We start from the raw sequence: 19,816 nt of genomic DNA, 5'->3' as shown, positions 1-19,816 counted from the left end.
GACAAAGAAACTTACAGGACAAAGGGTTTATTTTGAGGGTATGGTTTCAGAGGGCTAAAATCCGTGATGGAGGAGCAGAGGTAGCAGGCAGCTGGAACTCCAGTAAGATCCCATCCCAACCCACGAGAGGCAGAGCGGCATGTGGCTTTTGAAACCTCAGCGCCCATCCAGTGAGATATGCCCTCCGGTAAAGCTATTCCTCCGAATCCTTCCCTAGCAACATCGCCCACTGCAGACCAAGAATGCAAACCCATAAGCTGGCAAGGACCATTGGCTTTCAAACCGCCACATCTGGGAGGACATCAAAGAACTGTGTAGCACTTACCCCAAGTAACAGCGATACAGAAGTGCAGCTAAGACCTCAGTGGGAATGGGCAGTAGTTTATTCTGGAGCCAAATATGAGTAACTATGGCCGGGGAACTCAGGTTCTGTTTCCAGTTTCTAGTGTGGTAACAGTTTCGTGACGTTTTTATAGCACCAGCATCGTTTCTCGTTGGCTGGAATCTAAATGTGTTGCAGTGACAAGGGACAAAGGTCTTAGTGACTAAAAGTGGTTTCGGGGCTTTGGTTCCGATTGGAATTTAACATTTTGGGGAAAATATGACCATAAGAGAATGTCACTTGGCAGTGGTGGTACATGTCTTTACCTCCAGCACTTGGGAGGTAGAGGCAGGTGGATTGCTGTGAGTTTAAGGCCAGCCTGGTCCACAGGAGAATCTCAAGTTAGCTCCCCCATCAGTGTTACATGTGCATTCACGTTACACACACACATCCCAGCTGCGTGAATGGCAGTTGGCTCGGGAGGGCAATGTGCTCTGCCCAGCTAAAATATGTCCTCCAGTTATGGCTCTGCATTTTGGTGTGTTCTCCAGTACCTTGAGATGAGTTATTTGTGTTTGGGAGAGTGTGTGCATGTGTATTTGCATGTGAGTGGTATACTTGTGTGTGCGGGTGCATATGTGCCCGTGTGAGAAGCCCGAATTTGACATCAAACGTCTTCCCTGGTCACCCTTCACTGTTTATCAAAGCAAGGTCTGTTGATTAAACCCAGAGCCTGGTCTTGGCTAGTCTCAGCTATCCAGCTTGCTGTGGAATTCCCAGGCTCTGCCTCTTATGTGAAGGGATTTCAGGCAGCTCCTACACTTGTGCATGCTACCTGACGCTGGGGACTCTAACCTCCAGTCCTCTCTCTGGTGCAACTAGTGCTTTATCCATGGGGCTCATCCCCCAAGTTTTCTTACATAAATTCTAGGAACCAAAGTCAGCTCCTCCTGCTTGTCAGGAAAGCATTTTGCCAACTGAGCCGTTTCCTCAGACCTTTATGCAAACTTTTACATTAGTCTGGTCAATAGATACATTTACTCCTGAATGTACAGTCTGATGTTCCAGGAACAATACCCACGTCAAAGAAGCGAAAGGAAGAAAAGCATGGGCCAGGAGCAGACCAGGGAGGACAAGCAAGTCCCCTGAAGTCCCCTCCGTGCTGACCTGGGACTGGGTGTTCCCTGAGTACCTACTATCTGCCTGGCTCTCTGAGAACAGCAAACCAGGGCAAAGCCTTCCAGGTCTTATTAGAAACCTAGTCCTACATGGTGACCATTGAACCTGTGTACACAGAATAGAGGCGGTTCAGCCTTGTGAAGGCAAGGCCTCGGAAGGACTTTGGAACTTTGGGGTAGAAGAGCCTCTGAGCACTGAGAGCTAAGGGAGCTCCCCTGGAAGAGCTGGTAATAAGAATGTCAGAGGCTGTGCAGATAATGGAGGGCTGACTGGTGAGTTCCAGAGGGAAGTAAAGGCTCTATCAGGAAGGATTTGTGGTGTCTGGTCAGTTGTTGTGATCAACAAGAGACCAGAGCCACTAGAATAAAACTTTTGGGGCTGGAGTGATGGCTCAGTGGTTAAGAGCACTGTCTGTTCTTCCAGAGGTCCTGAGTTCAATTCCCAGCAACCACATAATGGCTCACAACCATCTGCAATGGGATCCAATGCCCTCTTCTGGTGTGTCTGAAGACAGCTACAGTGTACTTTTTAAAGAGAGAGAGAGGGAGAGAGCAGGCAGTGATGGTGTATACCATTAATCCCAGCACTTGAAAGTTAGAGGCAGGTGAATCTCTGTGAGTTTGAGGTCAGCCTGGTCTACAGAGTGAGTTTAAAGACAGCTAGGGATACACAGAGAAACCATGTCTAAAAAAACCACCTCCTTACCAAAAGAAGGGACCAACCTCACTGAGGTGAAATCTGGAAGTGTTTCCTGAGAGTCAGCACACAAAAGCTGTGCTTCAAAGACAGCCTAGGCTGTATCTACTGCTGACAGCCAAACCTGGAAGTAGTATCAGATTCACCCAAACTGTTGTGAAGCCATGGAGGGGTCGTGGTGAGCAGGTGTGGTGTGTGCAGGGTGGGAGTTCCAGAAGAGAGCCTAGGAAAAGCTACTGGTGCAAGTTTCAGCAGAAGAGCTCAGCATCTTGGAGGTTGCAGTACCATGGGTTGACCACCAAGAAGAGCAGAGACAGTGGAGTGGGGCCAGCCTGTGTCTAGACACACGAGGGAAGTTGTGTGTTGTCGTGGGCAGAGCCAGAGCCGGGACCGGAGCTGGGACCTGAGCCTGGACCGAACCGGAACCAGAGCCACTCCAAGGAGAGCAGAGGGGCCTGAGTAAGCCACGGACATAGGACACTGAGCTATTTATATGATTAGTTTGGTTTTGCCTTATTCCCACTGCGTCTGTGCCATCTTGAAGTAAGAAAGCAGGCTGCCCATGTTTCTGACATCCTTTCCATCCTTTTAAAAGGATTTAACTTTTATGTATCTGAGTGTTTCGCCTGACACACCTACAGAGGTCAGAAAGGGGCCTCAGATCCCCTGGAACTGGAGGTACCGCCAATCCGCTGCTGGGAACCAAAATGGAACCCTCTGCAAGTACAGAGCATTTCTCAAGACACGCCAATCACGTTTTGTTCTCTTCCTGAGTCAGGCTTAGTTTACCCCCGGCCCCGCCCCCACTATGGTAAAAAGCAAATGTGTGAGTTAAAGTGAATTAATTTGATTAAAAATTGTGGAGATAAAGAACCCTTCAGAGCCCACAGTGGTAGCACCTACTTTTAATCCCAGCACGCCAGAGGCAGGGGCCAGATTATCTCTGTATGAGGCCATCCTGGTCTACATAGACAGTTCCAGGCCAACCATTTTAAACAAAACACTGAAGGCAAGAAATAAGAGAGTTTGCCACTGGGTATGAAATAGCAAAGCATGACAATACCAGAAACAAAACACAAGGACATTCAACCTACACACCTTCAATATGTATAATATTAAAAACAGTATATAATGAATATATATAAAGAATATTATGTGTATATAATACAAAAAGTTCCTAATGTTTTTATTTTCTTAAAGATTTTTTTTTTGGGGTACAGAATAGAGTTTATTCAGGTCATGGGGGAGTTAAGAGGGTAGTAGAGGCAGAGGGGGGGGAATAGAGAAGTAGAGGAGTAGGGCAGACCATGAGCACATGGGAAGAGAGGGGGAAGGGAAGGAAGGGAAGGAGAAGATGAAGGGAAAAGTGGGGAGAAAGAGGGCAAGCAAGCAAGAGCAAGATTTGTTTTATGTAGATGATACACTGTAGCTGTTTTTAGACACACCAGAAGAGGGCATCAGGTCCCATTACAGAAGGCTGTGAGCCACCATGTGTGTGGCTGGGAATTGAACTCAGAACCTCTGGAAGAGAGTCCCCCCAATGCTTTTATACTCCTTCCCTTTTGTGGGGCTAACAATGAAATTATCTTAAAAAGAAGATATGGTCCACCATGGTTTGAGATGAAAATAAGGTCATATTGCCCAGTAAATATTCCACCTACCTCATAAATTTTCATAAACCTCCTCACTGGTTGAGTCCATTAGGCTGCTTCCTCCACGTTGGGGTTAATCCACTTAGCTTGGTTCCTATTTGTTTAAGATTTATTCATTCTATGTATATGATACACTGTAGCTGTCTTGAGACACACCAGAAGAGGGCATCAGATCCCATTACAGATGACTGTGAGCCACCATGTGGTTGCTGGGAATTGAAGTCAGGACCTCTGGAAGAGCAGTCAATGCTCTAACCACTAAGCCATCTCTCCAGCCCAAGCCCATTTGTTTTCCCTTACTAAATAAACTACTCAAAATGTCTATGCCTTTTGACTGCACTCATTCCTAAATACAGATTCCTGGCCCCATCCCCAGAATGAGGATTCAGGGTAAAGGAATGGGAACTTCGTTCTTAAATACCCATGAGATGCTGGATGGTGGAGGTGCACACACCTTTAATCCCAGCACTCGGGAAGGGAAGACAGGCAGATCTCTGAGTCTGAGGCCAGCCTGGTCTACAGAGTGAGTTTCAGACCAGCCAGCGCTACAAAGAAAGACCCTGTCGTGAAAAAAAAAAAAAAAAAATCCTGTGAGATGATCCTGATGTGAACTACTCTAGAGACTATGTTCTGGGTCCTGAACTAAGGGGAAGTTGATCTGAAGGAAGCTACCTCAGATCTTTTTCACTGCTCACAGTAAGTGTATCGCCGAGCACCGTGGGAGTGGTAGGAAGGCAATCGCGGGGGCTGGAGCCCGGGCTCAGTGGTTAAAAGCTGCCCTTACAGAGAATCCAAGCCCTACACCTACAATCTAACTCCAGGGGGATCCAGAACCTCTGCCCCCCTCAACTTCCTGTGCTCGTGGGCACATACCCACACAGAATTAACACTAAAATGTTAGAAGAGAAAAAAAGGAAGAGGAAAATGCAGCAGCGATAGCGTCTCTGAGAGGGTCCTGTCCACGGCTTCCCAACAGTACTGCAAAGGCAAGTCAAACTGTTCTAAGATGGAAGCCATGGCCACTTCAGTTGGCAACAGACAGGTATCATGAGATCCCTTCCAGCTGGCTCTGGCAACCCTTAATTCAGGGTGATCACCCCAGGTTGTGTTCTGGGATGAGGCTGACCGAAAATGAGATCATCTAGGCCAAACATGGAGAAATCCCATCCACATCAACATCGGCCAAGATTTGATGCACACCCTCAGAGGAGGTGACAGTGTTTGGCCTACGTCCCTGTACTGTGGCAGTGACTGAAAAGAGACACGGAAGGAGTAGAACTTGGTAAGAAGGTTCAAAACACATTCAGGGGCTACAGGAGTCACTGGGGTTCAATGTCCAGGTCCTGTTTAACCTGTTGCGGAGAATCAGAGGACTGGGGATTCCCAGAAAGCTAGTCAGCTCAGAGGAAGGCAGCACACAACCTGGATGTAGTTTCGTCTCAGTTTGAGGAGCAATGGCATAGGGCCAAGCACTGTGTGTCCAAACTGCAATTCTGGTGGGTTTCTATTTCCAGTGACTCCGGCGGGTACGCCCTTCTTGGCGATGGAGAGGGTCCACACCGCCCCCTGGCGGCCACTTTCACTATGGCCTCAGCTCCCCGTTCCCTAACAGAAAGCAGGCTCAGGAACACTCCATCCATGTCCGCGGGCTTCTAGCAATCCACTCAGCTCTGTGCGCATGGGAACAGATAAAGAGAAGATCCGCAGCGTCTCACGACCCTACACTAGGTCCAGCTGCGGGAGACTCCGCCTTCCTTCTACATAGGAAGTCCACAAGGAAGGACCAGGTTTCAGCAAGAAAAGATGGTTCCAGCCAATAGGGGTAGGAGGGGCAGCAAGAGAATCGACTTCAGCTGCTCTGAAGCTTGATTGAGCTCGCAGTGACAATCACAGCTTCGGGTTTCGGGTGTCGTTTTCGGGGCACTGGGGACTGGAGGGTCAGAGTTGGGAGCAGGGCAGTCCAGCCACTTGGGTCCGATGGGCTGGGGAGAATCTGACTCAGATTTGACACTGCCCTTCGCAAAGCGCCAGAAATGGGTGCCCTTGAAAAAGTAAGTGTCACCTGTAGGGGAGAAGACACCTCAGAGTCTTGGTCTAGACCTGCCCCAAAGCCTCCTTTCCTCGTTCCAATTCCCATGATGCCCCCATCTGCCATCCCCGCTTCTTTCCGTCTCCCAGGAACCACAACTTAGAGATGAGGACTTCCAGCACTCCACACACCTGTGTTGCCAATGGTGACGTCGTCTGGGGCAAAGGGCGCGCCCTCCCAGAGACTCAGGGCGCGTGGGTAGCCAGGGTCTGGGAGCGCGGCCACCTCGTCATACCGCCAGTACTTTTGGCCTCGGATCAGGTATGTCTTGCCATTGAGAGGCCATGAGAACACAGCATCCACTTCTTCTCCCGGGGGCAGCCCAAACTCTACCAGTGGCCGCGCTGCGCCCTCAAGCTGTCGTTCCTGGAACACCCAGAACTGCGGGCCTGGAAGAAGCCATGTTGGTAAGGGGGCAGGAGGGTTCCCTGGACCCGTCCTATCCAGTACCCATGACCCTTACCCACCGCTGAAGAGGATGATTCGGCCATCTAGGGGTCGGGCATAGGCAGCCTGGATGACCCTCACGTGGGTTGGCAGCCCCTCCCAAAAGCGGTGCAAACCAGCAGGGCGGGGTGATATCAGCTGTCCTGAGGGTTGGAGGCGCCAGAACCATGGGCCTGCAGGGGAGGAAAGAATAAGGCGCGTAGATGTGCCATGGTAAGGGATTTTGTCCCCTCCCTCATGTCCTCTGTCTGACCCAGTGAGTGGCTGGGTGGGGGCTGCATCTTCCTGTTCCACAAAATGTATGTATGGGGGGGGGGGAACTCCTCTATATAGCAAATAACCAGACATAGGATGACCATCTCATGGCTTGCCCAAGATGGCCCACACAGACCGTAATCCCACCTCCCAGGAAACTTTGTGACCTGGGTATGTCACCAGAAATTAAAAGCCATTTGTGCAGATCCGAGGGCCATCCAAAGCGACTTACCTTTGAAGAAGAAAAGTTCCCCTCGGATGTTGGCAACGGCATCAAAATTGCCATCACAGCGATCAGGCACAGGCGTGGAGGGGCTGGGGAGGTGAGGGAGGGGAATAAGCAGGAGGTGGGGCTCCCCTGTCCCTTGCTCTTGACTGCAGTCTGGCAAGGAAGAATGCTTCCTACAGATCTCTTCTATGTGCTTGTGTGGGTCATGGTGCACACGCATCTGTGTGTGTGCTAACCAAAGGTGGACAAAGCCTGTCTTCCTCCATTGCTGTTCACCTTGTGTTTCTTGGGTTTGTCTCTCTGTGCCATTCTGGATGTCCTGGAACTTGTTGTGTAGACCAGGCAGGTCTTGGAGCCCATAGAGAACTGCCTGCTTCTGCCTCCTGAGTTTTGGGATTAAAGGCATGCTCCACCGTACCTGGTCATACCTAGTTTTTGGAGGCAAGCTCTCTCGACGAACCTGGAGTTCATTGATTCACTGAGGCTGGCCCTGCCAACGTGATGGGATTACAGACCCACACCTCTGGCTTTCACATGGATCCACATGCTCCCACAGCAGATACTTTGTTTACTAAAGGGATCAACTTCCTAGTCTTTAAAATTGTGTTTGTGTATGCCCCGTGCATATAGGTGTCTGAGAGGGTCCCAAGGTGTCAGATCCTCCAGGGCGGGAGTTACAGGTGGTCATGGGCCTCTTGAAGTAGGTGCTGGGACCTCAACTTGGGTCCTCCAATAAAGCAGCAAGTGCTCTTAAGCACTGGACCATCTCTCCGGTACTTCCAATCCCTTTTATTGGAGGACACTGAGCCAGGGAGCTGGTCACACAGCTGGTAGGGACTTACCTGTCAGGGGGCATGACTGGAGGCTGGGGAGGTGGAGCCAAGGGTTTCCTTGTGGGCTTGTCATTCGGAGTTTGGGACACTTTCCCTGTGAGGAGAGTCAGACAGAGATGGTTCCCTGGGCCTGCCGTCCAGGCCACAAGGAAGCCACACCTAGGCGATCCCCTTCTCATACCATAGAGCTGCTGCAATCCGTCACGGTCATCCTGGGACAAACGGTACGTGCTCGGGTCACCCACTGGGCCCTGGTAGAAGGGCCTCATGATGGAATTGGGAGCAGAAGAGTGGCCGAGGCCTAGGGCGTGGCCAAATTCATGAACCGCTACAGCAAATAGGTCGATTCCTTTACCATCTGGAGAGAGAGGACCAAGGGCTAAAGCTGTGGCCATCCCATACTGGGAAGAGAACACAAGGGTTAGGGCCCGGTGGCCAAGTGGAAGACCCAGGAGACTCTGGGAGCTCCCGCTGCTCTGCGCAACCCTTCCTGAATGGCATCATTGTTCTTACCTTCCTGCAACCATTCGGTGAATATGCTTGAGTAGCTCCTTGTGGCAGTAATGAAATTGGGGATATGGGATGAATGAGACCCAAAAGGAGACAGAAGGGGTCCCCCTCACCCCAGAAGACTGCATTCAGAAACTTAGGGGCGGGAACCTGGGGTGTCCCGTACTTGGAGCATCTTTGCGTAACTTCAACCTGTGGTTAAAAACTCTCACTCTAGCTGGGGGTGGGAGTGGGGGTGGGGTGGTGCACACCTTTAGTCCCAGCACCTAGGAGGCAGAGGCAGGCGGACCTCTGAGTTTCAAGGCCAGTGGAGCAAGTTCTAGGACAAGGGCTACACAGAGAAGCCCTGCCTTGGAAAAGAAAATAAACAAACCCACTCCGCTGGGTGTGATGAGACACACCTTTAATCTCACCACTCAGAAGGCAGAGCAGAGGTAGGCCAGCCTGGTCTACATAGTGAATTAAAATCTAGACAGGGCTGCACAGAGAGACTGTGTCTCAAGACAGACCACCAGACAGACACCAACTCCCACCTTCCCCCACCTTCAGTCCAGGGTCTCCTTCATTCCAGCCCCTCCTGACTTTGGATCCACATTTCCGGGTCAGTTCTCAGACCTCACCCCTCCTCTCTCCATCTTTACCTCCTCCCCAGGGTCCTCGCCCCTCCCACTCGGAGCTCTTCTAATGGTAGGGAGCCCAGAGCTCCCAACAACAAGCACTCTCAGACCACAGCCCGCTGCTCTGGCGCCCTGCCTCACCACAGCACTTCTCCTCTGGGGATCCCACCCAGGTCAGGAAAGAGCCTCTTCAGGCTCAGCTTCATCGATCTCTGACTTCATTGCATAAGGTCTGCCCGGAAGAGGCTGAGTGGGTGACACAGGCCCAAGTTACCGAATGTCAGGTCCATCTCCTTGTTTCTAACCAGCGTTAATGAGATGGAAAGTGAGGTTATTGGGACAGACAGGTAAACTGAAGAGCATCTTGCTGAGTCTACAAGCAAAAGAACAGGGGAAAAGAGTCCCCCTCCCCTTTTTGTTAAAGCCTGGGTCTCACTGTGAAGCCCTGGCTAGACTTTCCTTCACCGTTCAGACCAGCCAGGCCTTGACTGTGATGCAGCCTCTGCTCTGCCTCCAAAGTGGTAAAGGCACTGCACTTGGCATATTGTAAGAACGGCCAAAGCTGATCTTAGACCTCCATCTTTCATCACTTCACAGAGGGGAGTCATTGTACTGGCTGGTTCTGTGCCAACGTGACACAAGCTGGAGTTATCACAGAGAAAGGAGCCTCAGTGGAGGAAATGCCTCCATGAGATCCAGCTCTAAGGCATTTTCTCAACTAGTGATCGAAGGGGAGGGCCCAGCCCATTGTGGGTGGTGCCATCCCTGGGCTGCTAGACTTGGGTTCTATAAGAAAGCAAACTGAGCAAGCCAGTAAGTAACACCCCTCCATGGCCTCTGTATCAGCTCCTGCTTCCTGACCTGCTTGAGTTCCAGTCCTGACTTCCTTTGGTGATGAACAGCAATGTGGAAGTGTAAGCTGAATAAACCCTTTCCTCCCCAGCTTGCTTCTTGGTGATGGTGTTTTGTGCAGGAATAGAAACCCTGACTAAGACAGGCATCAAAGTTGGCAGCAGAGCTGTAATGGATATTCTCTGTGCCCTAGCTCTGCCCCTGGCTTGTGAAAGGTTTTGTCTTCAGAAGAATCTGTTCAAACTACATTTGAACTTCCATGTTGGCTGCAGATCACCTTACTGCTCTGAATCCTTTTACTGAGAATTTAGAGGAAGTTTGGTGTCTCAATCAGGGTGTTCTCTTCACTCCTTCCTCATCTTACCCCTCTGGGCCAAGAGTCCCTTCCTGCATTTTTCTCACGCTATGCGGACAGGGACAGTTACCCAATCACCTAAAACTAACCCTGAGAGCCCTGATGTTCAGGTCCCTGTCACCGCCTGCCTTTCTTGACTGTGGCCTAGCAGATAATTCCTTTGATCCTCTCAAGCTGCCTTCTAGGTCCACAGCCCCTCAAAGATGGGACCCAGACTCAGTCCCCACTTTCATGTGACACATACTAGCAAGTGTACTTCCTATCCCTCCAGACAGGCAGAGCTGGGAATGTGGCTTAGTTGGTAGAGTACTTGCTTGCCTAGCATGTCTAGAATCCTGGTATTCAGGAATTCAAGGTGGTCCTTAGCTCACAGATGTAGCAGCTGTCTTTGGCTATTTTGTGGGTTCTTCTGTTTTCTATCCTTTCTCACCCCGTTTCTCCCACCCTTTCACCCACAGAACACTAGATAAGAGAGCAAAAAGAATAAAGAGGAAAGGAAAGAGCCTCCTGAATAAAGCCAGGAGTTGGAAAGGGGGCTATGTTATCTTTAGACTGCTTCCTGCTTGATTAGGGGCATCGAGTTCCTCCGGGCAAGTTTGATCTTCATTGTCAAGATATCTAATTTCTGGACAGAAGCGATGGCTCAGCCATTAAACGCTAGGCTCACAACCAAAAATGTAAGATATCTTTCTTCTTCTTGTTTCTTTTTCTTTCTTTCTTTCTTTCTTTCTTTCTTTCTTTCTTTCTTTTTTCTTTTGCATAACTAGTTAACAAACCACAACCACCAACAACCAAACAACCCACCCACGCTCACCAATCCTCTGAAAAGTCCCCAGAATTCCAAACATCACACAATCACAGAAGCTATCTGCAGCTGGCAAAAATCACGCCCCCTTCAGAGCACGAGGCAAAACATAGTCAAGCCCCTGTGGACAGCCTGAAGCAGTCCCATACATCCCACACCTCTCTATGTGACTCCGAATCCATTCTTCCTACTGACTACTGAAACACTGACGTTTCATCATCCTGAGATACTCTTTGGACCTGGCAGTCAGGATTCTGGCCTTGCTTTTTGGCCTTTTGGTGATCATGGTCTCTACTTTCTCGATTCTTCTCACACCAAACTCTACTTTGGCATTCCCACATCCATGGAGATGTGGTTTATAGGCACAGAAAGGTCACTTGTCCCCATATAACCAAATCCTGGCTAGGTAACATTTCTTTGTGGTTGTAGTGTGCAATGTCTAACCACTTCTCATTTTCTCCCCACCTCCATTGTTTTCAGTTTGTTTGTTTGTTTGTTTGTTTGTTTGTTTTCCCAAGACCCTGAGTCTTGCTTGCTGGCCTAGAATTCTCTAGATCGCTCACTAGCTGGTGACTTGTACAGACCACCTTGCGTTTGCCTCCAAATGCTAGGATTACAGGCATGTACCAGATCCCCATCTCTCTTAGTTCCTCCTTTGAGGCTCTCCATTGCTCTTCTCTTGACTTTCATTTCTTCCCGGTAACCTTTTGGATCCCTCTCCCCAGGCCAGAATGCAGGCAGCGGCACAGAAGCTGGTGCGTACAGGTAAGAAGGAAGCAAATGGCCAGACACCCTCCTTACCTCATCTCTAGCTGAGGAAACAGTGCAAAAAAAGCATCGTCATCCGTACTTACCGCAAGCAGAGGAAGCTGAACTGATTCAGCTCTGAAGCTGACCTACTTGCACCAGAGATGTGTGTGGCTCAGTGGCGGAGCACATGCTGCAACTCCAGCCTCACACTGTTGCTAGATGCTGTCTTACAGTGAGTGCCCCACAGAGCCTGCACGGGACCTAGCAAACGACCGATAGGTACAGAACCGAGGAAAGTTGGCCCCATATCTTTGCTCAGCTGTATTATTTCTCCCTCCTGCTACCCTTTCCCCTGAGAAACTACTTGCTTAAGAATTTCTGTCAGGGAGGTAGTGGCACATGCCCTTAATCCCAGCCCCTGGGAGGCAGACACAAGCAGATCTCTGAGTTCAAGTCCAACCTGGACTACACAGAGAGTTCCAGGACAGCCAGAGCTATACAGAGAAACCCTGTCTCAGAGAGAGAGAGAGAGAGAGAGAGAGAGAGAGAGAGAGAGAGAGAGAGAGAGAGAGAGAGAGAGAGAGAGAAGGAAGAAGGAGGGAGGGGAGGAAAGGAGAGAGAGAAAGAAGGAAAGAAAAAAAGAAGGAAAAGAGAAGGAAGGAAGGAAGAATGGGAACATTTCTATCTGGAAACAAGAAATAGATGCAAGAGGGAAAAAAATGGGGGTTCAGTGCAGAAATCAGGGAGGGCAAGGGGAAAAAAAAAGAATTTCTATCTGAAGGTTTATTTCTGGGAAACCTGACCAGGGACAGAACCGAGAGTCTAAGATCAGCATGTGTGTCTGTGTGAGGGTGTTGTTCGCTGAAACTGAAGTTCTACAGTTGTGAGCTGCCATGTGGGTGCTGGGAATCAAACCCCGAGAGCAGCCAATGCTGCACCATCTCTCCAGCCGCAGGGATGGAGGTTCCAAAGAGGATGTTTATGCTCTGTGCCACCTGAACTTCCTTCCCGCCCACTGCTCCCTCCTCTGACTACCCTAATCTAATAGTAGCAATCTTGTAGGATGCTGAGCTGGACCCGAACCATCTCATCCTCCCTGTCACCAGGGGAATCTAGAGAGGTCACAGTCTGAGCCTGCTCCATCAGCCCTCAGATTCTCCCTGGGTTCTTTGTCCAGTTCTGCCTCATACTTCTCTCCCCTTCCCCATGCATCCAGGAACATTTCTAGGATGCAGAACTACTTGAGTCCTTGGTGCTTCCCAAAGCCTGTTGTTTAGATTCCGCTTACTTCCCTAAACCCTTTACAACATAGGGCCAACATATGTGTGACATCCCTGCTGAGGCCAACAACTTTGGTTTCCAGCCATGGATGCTTCTGACCATAGCCCCTCCCACCTACAACTATGCAGCGTTCCACCTACAGGCTTGTGTGTTCTCCCTGTGTGTCCCCTGTATCTTTGCACTTCAGATGAGTAAGACTTCATCCATCTGGCCCATGATACCTGGTGCTCAGCATTCTTTGAGATAGGATCACTTTCTGTAGCCTAGGCTGGCCTTCATCCCACTATGTAGCCCCAGGTTAGCCTCACACTGGCTCCAAACCTGCTTTAGCCTTCCACATACAACTGCCTGGAACCCCATCTTTTAAAATAAAAATGTTTGTCTTGAGTTGGAGTCTTGCTATATATACCTTCAGCTAGTTTCAATCTCACAATCCTCCTGCCTCAGCTTTTTTAAGCACTGTGATTGCCAGCATCTTCCATTATCCTTAGGACCACCCCATCCAGCACTTGGTGTGTATTTGAGCAGAAAGAGCTACCACCACCCTATCCAAGAGCACCAGATAGCCTCCTTCCCAGGACACTTAAGCTGAGAACTTTCTGCTGCGAATTCTGGCAATTGTCTCTCTGTATCATGACTATGCCTCAACTGGTGGACAGGGCGATGCTGGAATGTTTTACACCAGCCCAGACATGAGCTGGGCACCTGAAAGGCCTCTGTAGAGGTTACTTTCAGTTGATTTGGTTGTGTCTCGGTGGACTGGCCAAACACCAGTCCAGATGTTGCTGTGAAGGGATTTCAGACTTGATTACTGCCATCTACTCTCAGTGAAGCAAGTCACCCCATTGCAGGTGGACCAAATCCAAAAAGGCCCTGACAGCAGATACTGAGGGCTCTAGGAGAGAAGGAATTCCATCTGAAGACTGAAGCAGAAATCTGGCATGAATTCTCATACTGCCTTGCAAATTTGGCCACTCTAGCTTCCACAGTCCCCATGAGCCAATTCCTTAAAGTAAATCTCTTTCAGAACAGCCTAGAATAAATAGTGAGTTCAAAGCCAGCCTGGGCTACAATAATGAGACCAGGTCTCTCTCTCTCTCTCTCTCTCTCTCTCTCTCTATATATATATATATATATATATATATCTTTAAAAAATTGGGGAGGGGGGTCGCAGCGCCTAGGAGGCTAGAAACTGGAGAGGTAGCTTAGTGGTTAGGAGCACTGGCTGCTCTTCCATAGGATCCAGGTTCAATTCCCAGCACCCACGTGGTAGGTCACACCCATATGTGATAAGGTTCCACACCCCCTATGGTTTTCCACAGAGCCAGGCAATGCACGTGGTACAGACACACTTGCAGACAAAACATCCAAACACATGAAATTAATAAGCTTTTTTAAAGAAGAGTTTTTGTTTGTTTGTTTGTTTGTGGTATAGGCTCTCACTGCGGAACTCTGGCTGGGCTCACCATGTAGACCAGGCTAACCAGCCACCGGACTCTGTCTCCTGAGTGCTGGGATTAAAGCTATGTGTTACCATGCTGGGCTGTGTTTGTGTGTGCATGTACACGTGGGGTTAAACCCATCCATGGTAGACAAGCAATAACCACTATAGTCTTTACTCCTCACGACCATCATCCATCCAAACCTAGTTGTTCAGTACAGACAGACCTGAAGAGGCGGCCCCTCTGAAGATGGAAAGTTTTACCTGTCGACCCATAAGTCCAAGTCTCTTCATCATCAAAGTGAGTGTCTCCAGAGATGGGGTGCTCCCCGGGGAAGAAGGCATGAGCCAGGGTGCCACCGGGCCCATCAAAGGGGTAGCTGTCCTGGTGGTAGGCCCGGGCAAAGTGGATAATGATGTCGGGCTCCTGGTACCGAGAATTCACCTCCTGGAATGTAAGGCTCGACTCATTGGCCCAGACATCTAGGGCATAGCTCATGAGCGTCCGGACGACATCGTTGCTCAGCTGGGAGCTCTGAGAGAAGGACTGGATACTGAGGAGAGAGAAGGAGATCCCGTGGCTGTGGGGGAAATGGCCAGCCAGGCAAGTTTGGGATCTTGTCAGCAGGCCAAAGGAGGGGCAGACCAGGGCCTACCTCCACGTCAGGGTGCGCTTCTTCCAAACACTGCCACTCAGAGAATAGCGACGTCGCCGCCTGACCAGCCCCGCGGCCCCCAGAATGTCAGGCAGCGAGCACCGGGGTTTACGCATAGTGGCTATAGTTATCGGGTCTGTGGGAGACATTGCGGCACGGTGAACAACAGAGCAGTCTTTGATGGTGGTACTAGCCAAGAAATGAACCCAACAGTCAAGACCACTGGCTATTCTGGAAGGCCTGAGTTTGCACTGGTCCGTTTTAGGGGACACGGCACCCTCTTCTGACCCCCCATGATGCATAAACATACACACAGGCCAAACAACCAAATGTGTAAGATAAAAGTAAATAAGTCTTTCATGGCCTGACCTGGAACCTAGACAGTCATGGTGAAAGGCAGCTCACGTCAGGCACCCTCTCTACTGGGCCATGAGTGGACTGGCCACTATCCAAGGCACTTAGAGGCTTAAGCTGGGTCTCTTGTACCACTTCCCTAGACCCAAAGGGTGGATGCCGGAGAAATGGATTGTGTGTGCACCTGGGAGTGTGAAGGCCAGGGCTCAGCCTTGGCTGTCATTCCTCACGGGCTGCCATTAGTCTGGGGTTGAGACAGAATGTCTTACTTGGTCCAGAGCTCCCCAACTAGGTTAGACTGGGCAGTGAGCCCCAAAGGTCTGCATCTCTGCCCCATCAGGCCCCTCGTGAGCTGGATTCTAGAGCTCAGTCTCAAGCGCTCATGTTTCAAGGCCAATACTTTACTACCAACTCGGCCATCTTCTTTTCCTCTTAAGGCCAGAATGCCACTAAGCTGCCTCTCCCCTTAGACCTGTCCATTTTTTTTTCTTCCTGTTTTTATGAGTCAGGGTTTATCTGTGTAGACTATGGTACCCTGGAACTCCCTCTGAAGATCAGCCTGCCTCTGCCTCCTAAGTGCTGGGATTAAAAGAGTGTGCCACCCTTCTTCTTTGGGGAAACAGCAAATGGCGGAGGGCCCCGGAGGACCTGGGGCGGGGGGGCAGGATTAGGAGGCCGCAGGAGGATTCGATTAGGCAGCGGTCTTATGGGCTGTCACGGCCGAGGCCAAGGCCGTGGGGCTCGTGGAGGTAAAGCTGAAGACAAGGAGTGAATCCCTGTCACCAAACTGGGCCGTCTGGTTAAGGACATGAAGATCAAGTCCTTGGAGATCTACCTGTTCTCCCTGCCCATTAAGGAGTCTGAGATTATTGACTTTTTTCTCGGTGCATCTCTAAAGGATGAGGTTCTAAAAATCATGCTGGTGCAAAAGCAAACTTGGGCTGGCCAGCGGACCAGGTTCAAGGCTTTCATCACTATTGGGGACTACAATGGTCACGTTGGCCTTGGTGTTAAGTACTCCAAGAAGGTTGCCACTGCCATTAGAGGGGCCATCATCCTGGCTAAGCTTTCCATCGTCCCTGTGAGGAGAGTCTACTGGGGGAACAAGATTGGCAAGTCCCACACTGTCCCATGCAAGGTGACAGGCCGCTGTGGCTCTGTGCTGGTGCTTCTCATTCCTGCCCCCAGAGGCACTGGCATTGTCTCTGCTCCTGTGCCCAAGAAGCTTCTGATGGTGGCCGGTATAGATGACTGCTACACTTCAGCCAGAGGCTGCACTGCCACCCTGGGCAACTTTGCCAAGGCCACCTTTGATGCCATCTCCAAGAACTATAGCTACCTGACCCCTGACCTCTGGAAAGAAACTGTATTCATCAAGTCACTTTATCAGGAATTCACTGATCATCTTGTGAAAACCCACACTATAGTTTCTGTTCAGAGGACCCAGGCTCCAGCTGTGGCTACCACATAAGGGTTTTTATACAAAACAACAAATAAATGAACTAAGTCTGTTAAAAAAAAAAAAAAAAAAAAGAGTGTACCACCACCACCCTGATACTAATCAAAGTCTCCTCAGGATGCTAATCAAAGTCTGAAGCCCAGAAGGAGTCTTAGTCCCCAGTAGATCCTGGAATCAGCTCTTATCTGTAAACCTCTTTCTAGCACCATTTTCAGAAGTTGTTTCGCCTTCAAACCAGGTCAAACCGCACCTCACCGGTAGCAACAGCAAACAAACCAAGAACATAGTAATATCAGACTCTCTTCTAGGCTGTTGGAGAATGAACAGGGGTGGGTGGGGGTGGGGATTCTTTTCCTTGTAGCTATTGAAGATTCTCCAAGCTCCTTCTGCCTTTCTATATAGCTGCAGAGGGGAGCCCTCCAAAATACCCTCCCCGAACTCAGCTTCTGCCCCATGCCTTCTCCCCAGCACTGCCTGCAGTGGCTACTTCCACTTCTCCACTCCCCGTCCACTCCCCATCAGCAAAGGAAGGAAGCCTAAGACCAAACCAGAGCTGAGCAGGAAGGCCTTGCGACTGTATTCCATCTACTCAGTGGGACTAGAACAGGAGGACCACATGTTCAAGGCCAGCCTAAGCAACAGAGAGGAATGCTCACCCCCACCATAAAACTAACAACAAGCCCTGTAACTCAGATAAGGTTGCTCTACCCCCTTGAGCCCCCCTTTCTTTGGAATAAACCTCTTCCCAGATCACCGAAGCCTCTCTGCCCGTCTTTCACTCCAGGCAGATGAACTTGTGCCTGCCACAGTTCTTTGGCAGTTACTGAGATGGTTTCCTGTGGCTGTGTCCTCCTATTCTTCGTGACCAAAGCTTATACTCTCAGAGGATATATTTCAAGGTGGCTGGCTCAGCTGGACGCATTAGTATAGACCTGGAATTCCAGCATTCAGGTTGAGGTAGGAGAATACAGAGTTCGAAGCCAATCTGTGCTTCCTAGGAAGACTGTCAACAAAAACAAAATGGTGGCCTACCCTAATCAGACTAGCAGCTCTTAGCATCAGAATGACCCCATCGGAAATAATTTTCCATATTTGGTATTCTTTCTCGGTTTCTAATGGAGATGGATCTGTTCTATCCCAGCTGCAGCAGAACCTGACACAGTGGGATTCCTTAAGATCTGGGCTGCGACCTGAGACCAGCATCTTTAACCTCTTGAGATTCAGGCACTGCTGTTTAAAGTCCCCCGGGCCAATCACAGGGCAGGATTGCGCCGCATGGTGGGCTACCTACCCATTTGTCCAGTCTCGGGTAGCCCAGCAAATCTCTGCATGACTTTGATCGCATCCTGCAGCTTCTCAAGACTCTGCAGCTGGGCGTGGACGGGATCTGCTGGTGGCAGGTAGCCGAAGCGAGTCAGCCAGTCCTAGGATATAGGAGAGGATTGATGAAACCCTAAAAGGATGGGACTTTCCCGACTTTCCCTTCTCAGGACTATTCGAAAGTCCCGCCCTCCAGAGTAGCCAGAGCCACAGCTCCTAGCCCTGGATAAAAGAACCTACCTCTCTTATACACACAAACCACAGCTCCAGCCCCCATCCCCCAGCCCTGGGTTTGACATCTTTATAGATCCATCAGGTGAGGCCCCAGTTTCCCATTTTAGCTCCTTCCCAAACTTCTGAATCCCAGCCACCAAACCTCCTAATAGGGCTAGTAATCCAGCCCACCCTCAGTCGCTCTTCAGGACATTTGAGACCAGACCCCTCTTTCCTTCATACCCAGAAGTCTGCCCTCTCCTTTCCTTTTACAGGTTCTGTGTGATCCCAAGAGACAGCGGACCCCAGCTCACCACGCCCATGCTCACGTCCTGCGCCCTGGGATTCTGAGCGCGCACCGGCTGCAGCAGAACCAACAAAAACGCCAGCAACGGGAGAGCGAGAGCCCGCAGCCTCAGGGTGCGTTCAGCTTGGACGGACCGCAGGAGCACTCGAAAGGGCCCTGACTCCCGCCACCCTGGAGGTCTCGAGAAGGTCGGGGACCCGGCACGGATCCAGGGAGCCGACAGAGGGTAGTAGAGATGGGCAAGAGAGATCTGGGATCCTTGGAGGCACATCACGGGCTGAGCGGCGATAGTGGAGGGTCGAGGTGGAGCTGGGGAGTAGCTGGGAGCGTAGAGAAGGCTCAGGAGGAGACAGGTCCGGCAAAGAGGTCCCCTGTTCCTGTCTCCTCCAGGTGCTTGTCCGGCCTGGGCGAGGCGCCAACTGCCCAATCTGCTAGTGGGAGCCTGGATGGGGCGGGGCTCACCCGGAGAAGCGTTAAGGGCGCGGTAGGGGAAGTAGTCCAATCTTCTAATGCCAAGGTCCAAGAGGAGGGCCAGGGGTTCTCCCGGTTCCCCACGGGCACGCCGGGACTCTCCTATGAGCTCAAGGGCTAGCTACTGTGGGACAAGCCGGCTGACAAGTCCCCTACTCCGCCGCCTCAGTCTAAAAGTTTCTGTTCCCAGATCCATGCTCTGTCGCAGGGCTCTCTCTTCTGCTTCCTCAAGACCGCGGGCCGGGGGCGGGGTGGCCGGAGTTCCCCTCCCCCACGTATCCTGTCGCCCTGCCGGGGGGACCCCAGGCTGCCGGCCGTCTGAGCTCCGTCTGAGCTCCGTAGCTTCCTTTCGCTGCGGGATCCCAGCCGGGGCCAGCTGTGCGCAGTATGGTTGTCCCGGACCATTGTTCCAACAACCCACCCAGATGTACAAGCCTGTTTTGAGCACAGGGCGCTGGCACCTCTAGATTCTAAATTCAGGACCTGTCTCCATCTCAAGGTCCCCCCCCCGCCCCTCCCCGGACTAAACTTTTAAAGCTAAAACCTGCGTGCGAGGAGAAAAGCAAAAGATCTTAAAAAAATAAAATAAAATAAAATAAAAGAGGGGGCGGGGCAATCGGGGATAATGAGTGCAGTCAGAATGAAAGGAATCAGCATCTTAGAGCAGGATGAAGAAGCTGCTGATGTAACTAAAGCATTGGTATCCTGAATTCTTCTGCAGAG

At 50.7% G+C, this 19,816-nt stretch overlaps 1 protein-coding gene across 1 annotated transcript; it reads right to left on the bottom strand.

The window, feature by feature from the left end:
• Positions 1-5,639: 5,639 nt before the first annotated feature.
• Positions 5,640-18,893, bottom strand: MMP25 (matrix metallopeptidase 25; the record flags this gene model as incomplete). Its single annotated transcript, XM_080942302.1, has 10 exons — positions 5,640-5,911; positions 6,070-6,327; positions 6,406-6,558; positions 6,873-6,955; positions 7,712-7,796; positions 7,884-8,060; positions 14,578-14,867; positions 14,970-15,105; positions 18,074-18,206; positions 18,630-18,893. The coding sequence occupies 10 exons, from the start codon at positions 18,891-18,893 to the stop codon at positions 5,640-5,642; spliced, it is 1,851 nt and encodes a 616-aa protein (XP_080798428.1).
• Positions 18,894-19,816: the final 923 nt, after the last annotated feature.

Source organism: Micromys minutus (assembly GCF_963924665.1).
Source record: "Micromys minutus genome assembly, chromosome: 31".
NCBI lineage: Eukaryota > Metazoa > Chordata > Mammalia > Rodentia > Muridae > Micromys > Micromys minutus.
Note: the sequence above shows the minus strand (reverse complement) of the source record. Positions and strands in the feature narration are given on the sequence as shown.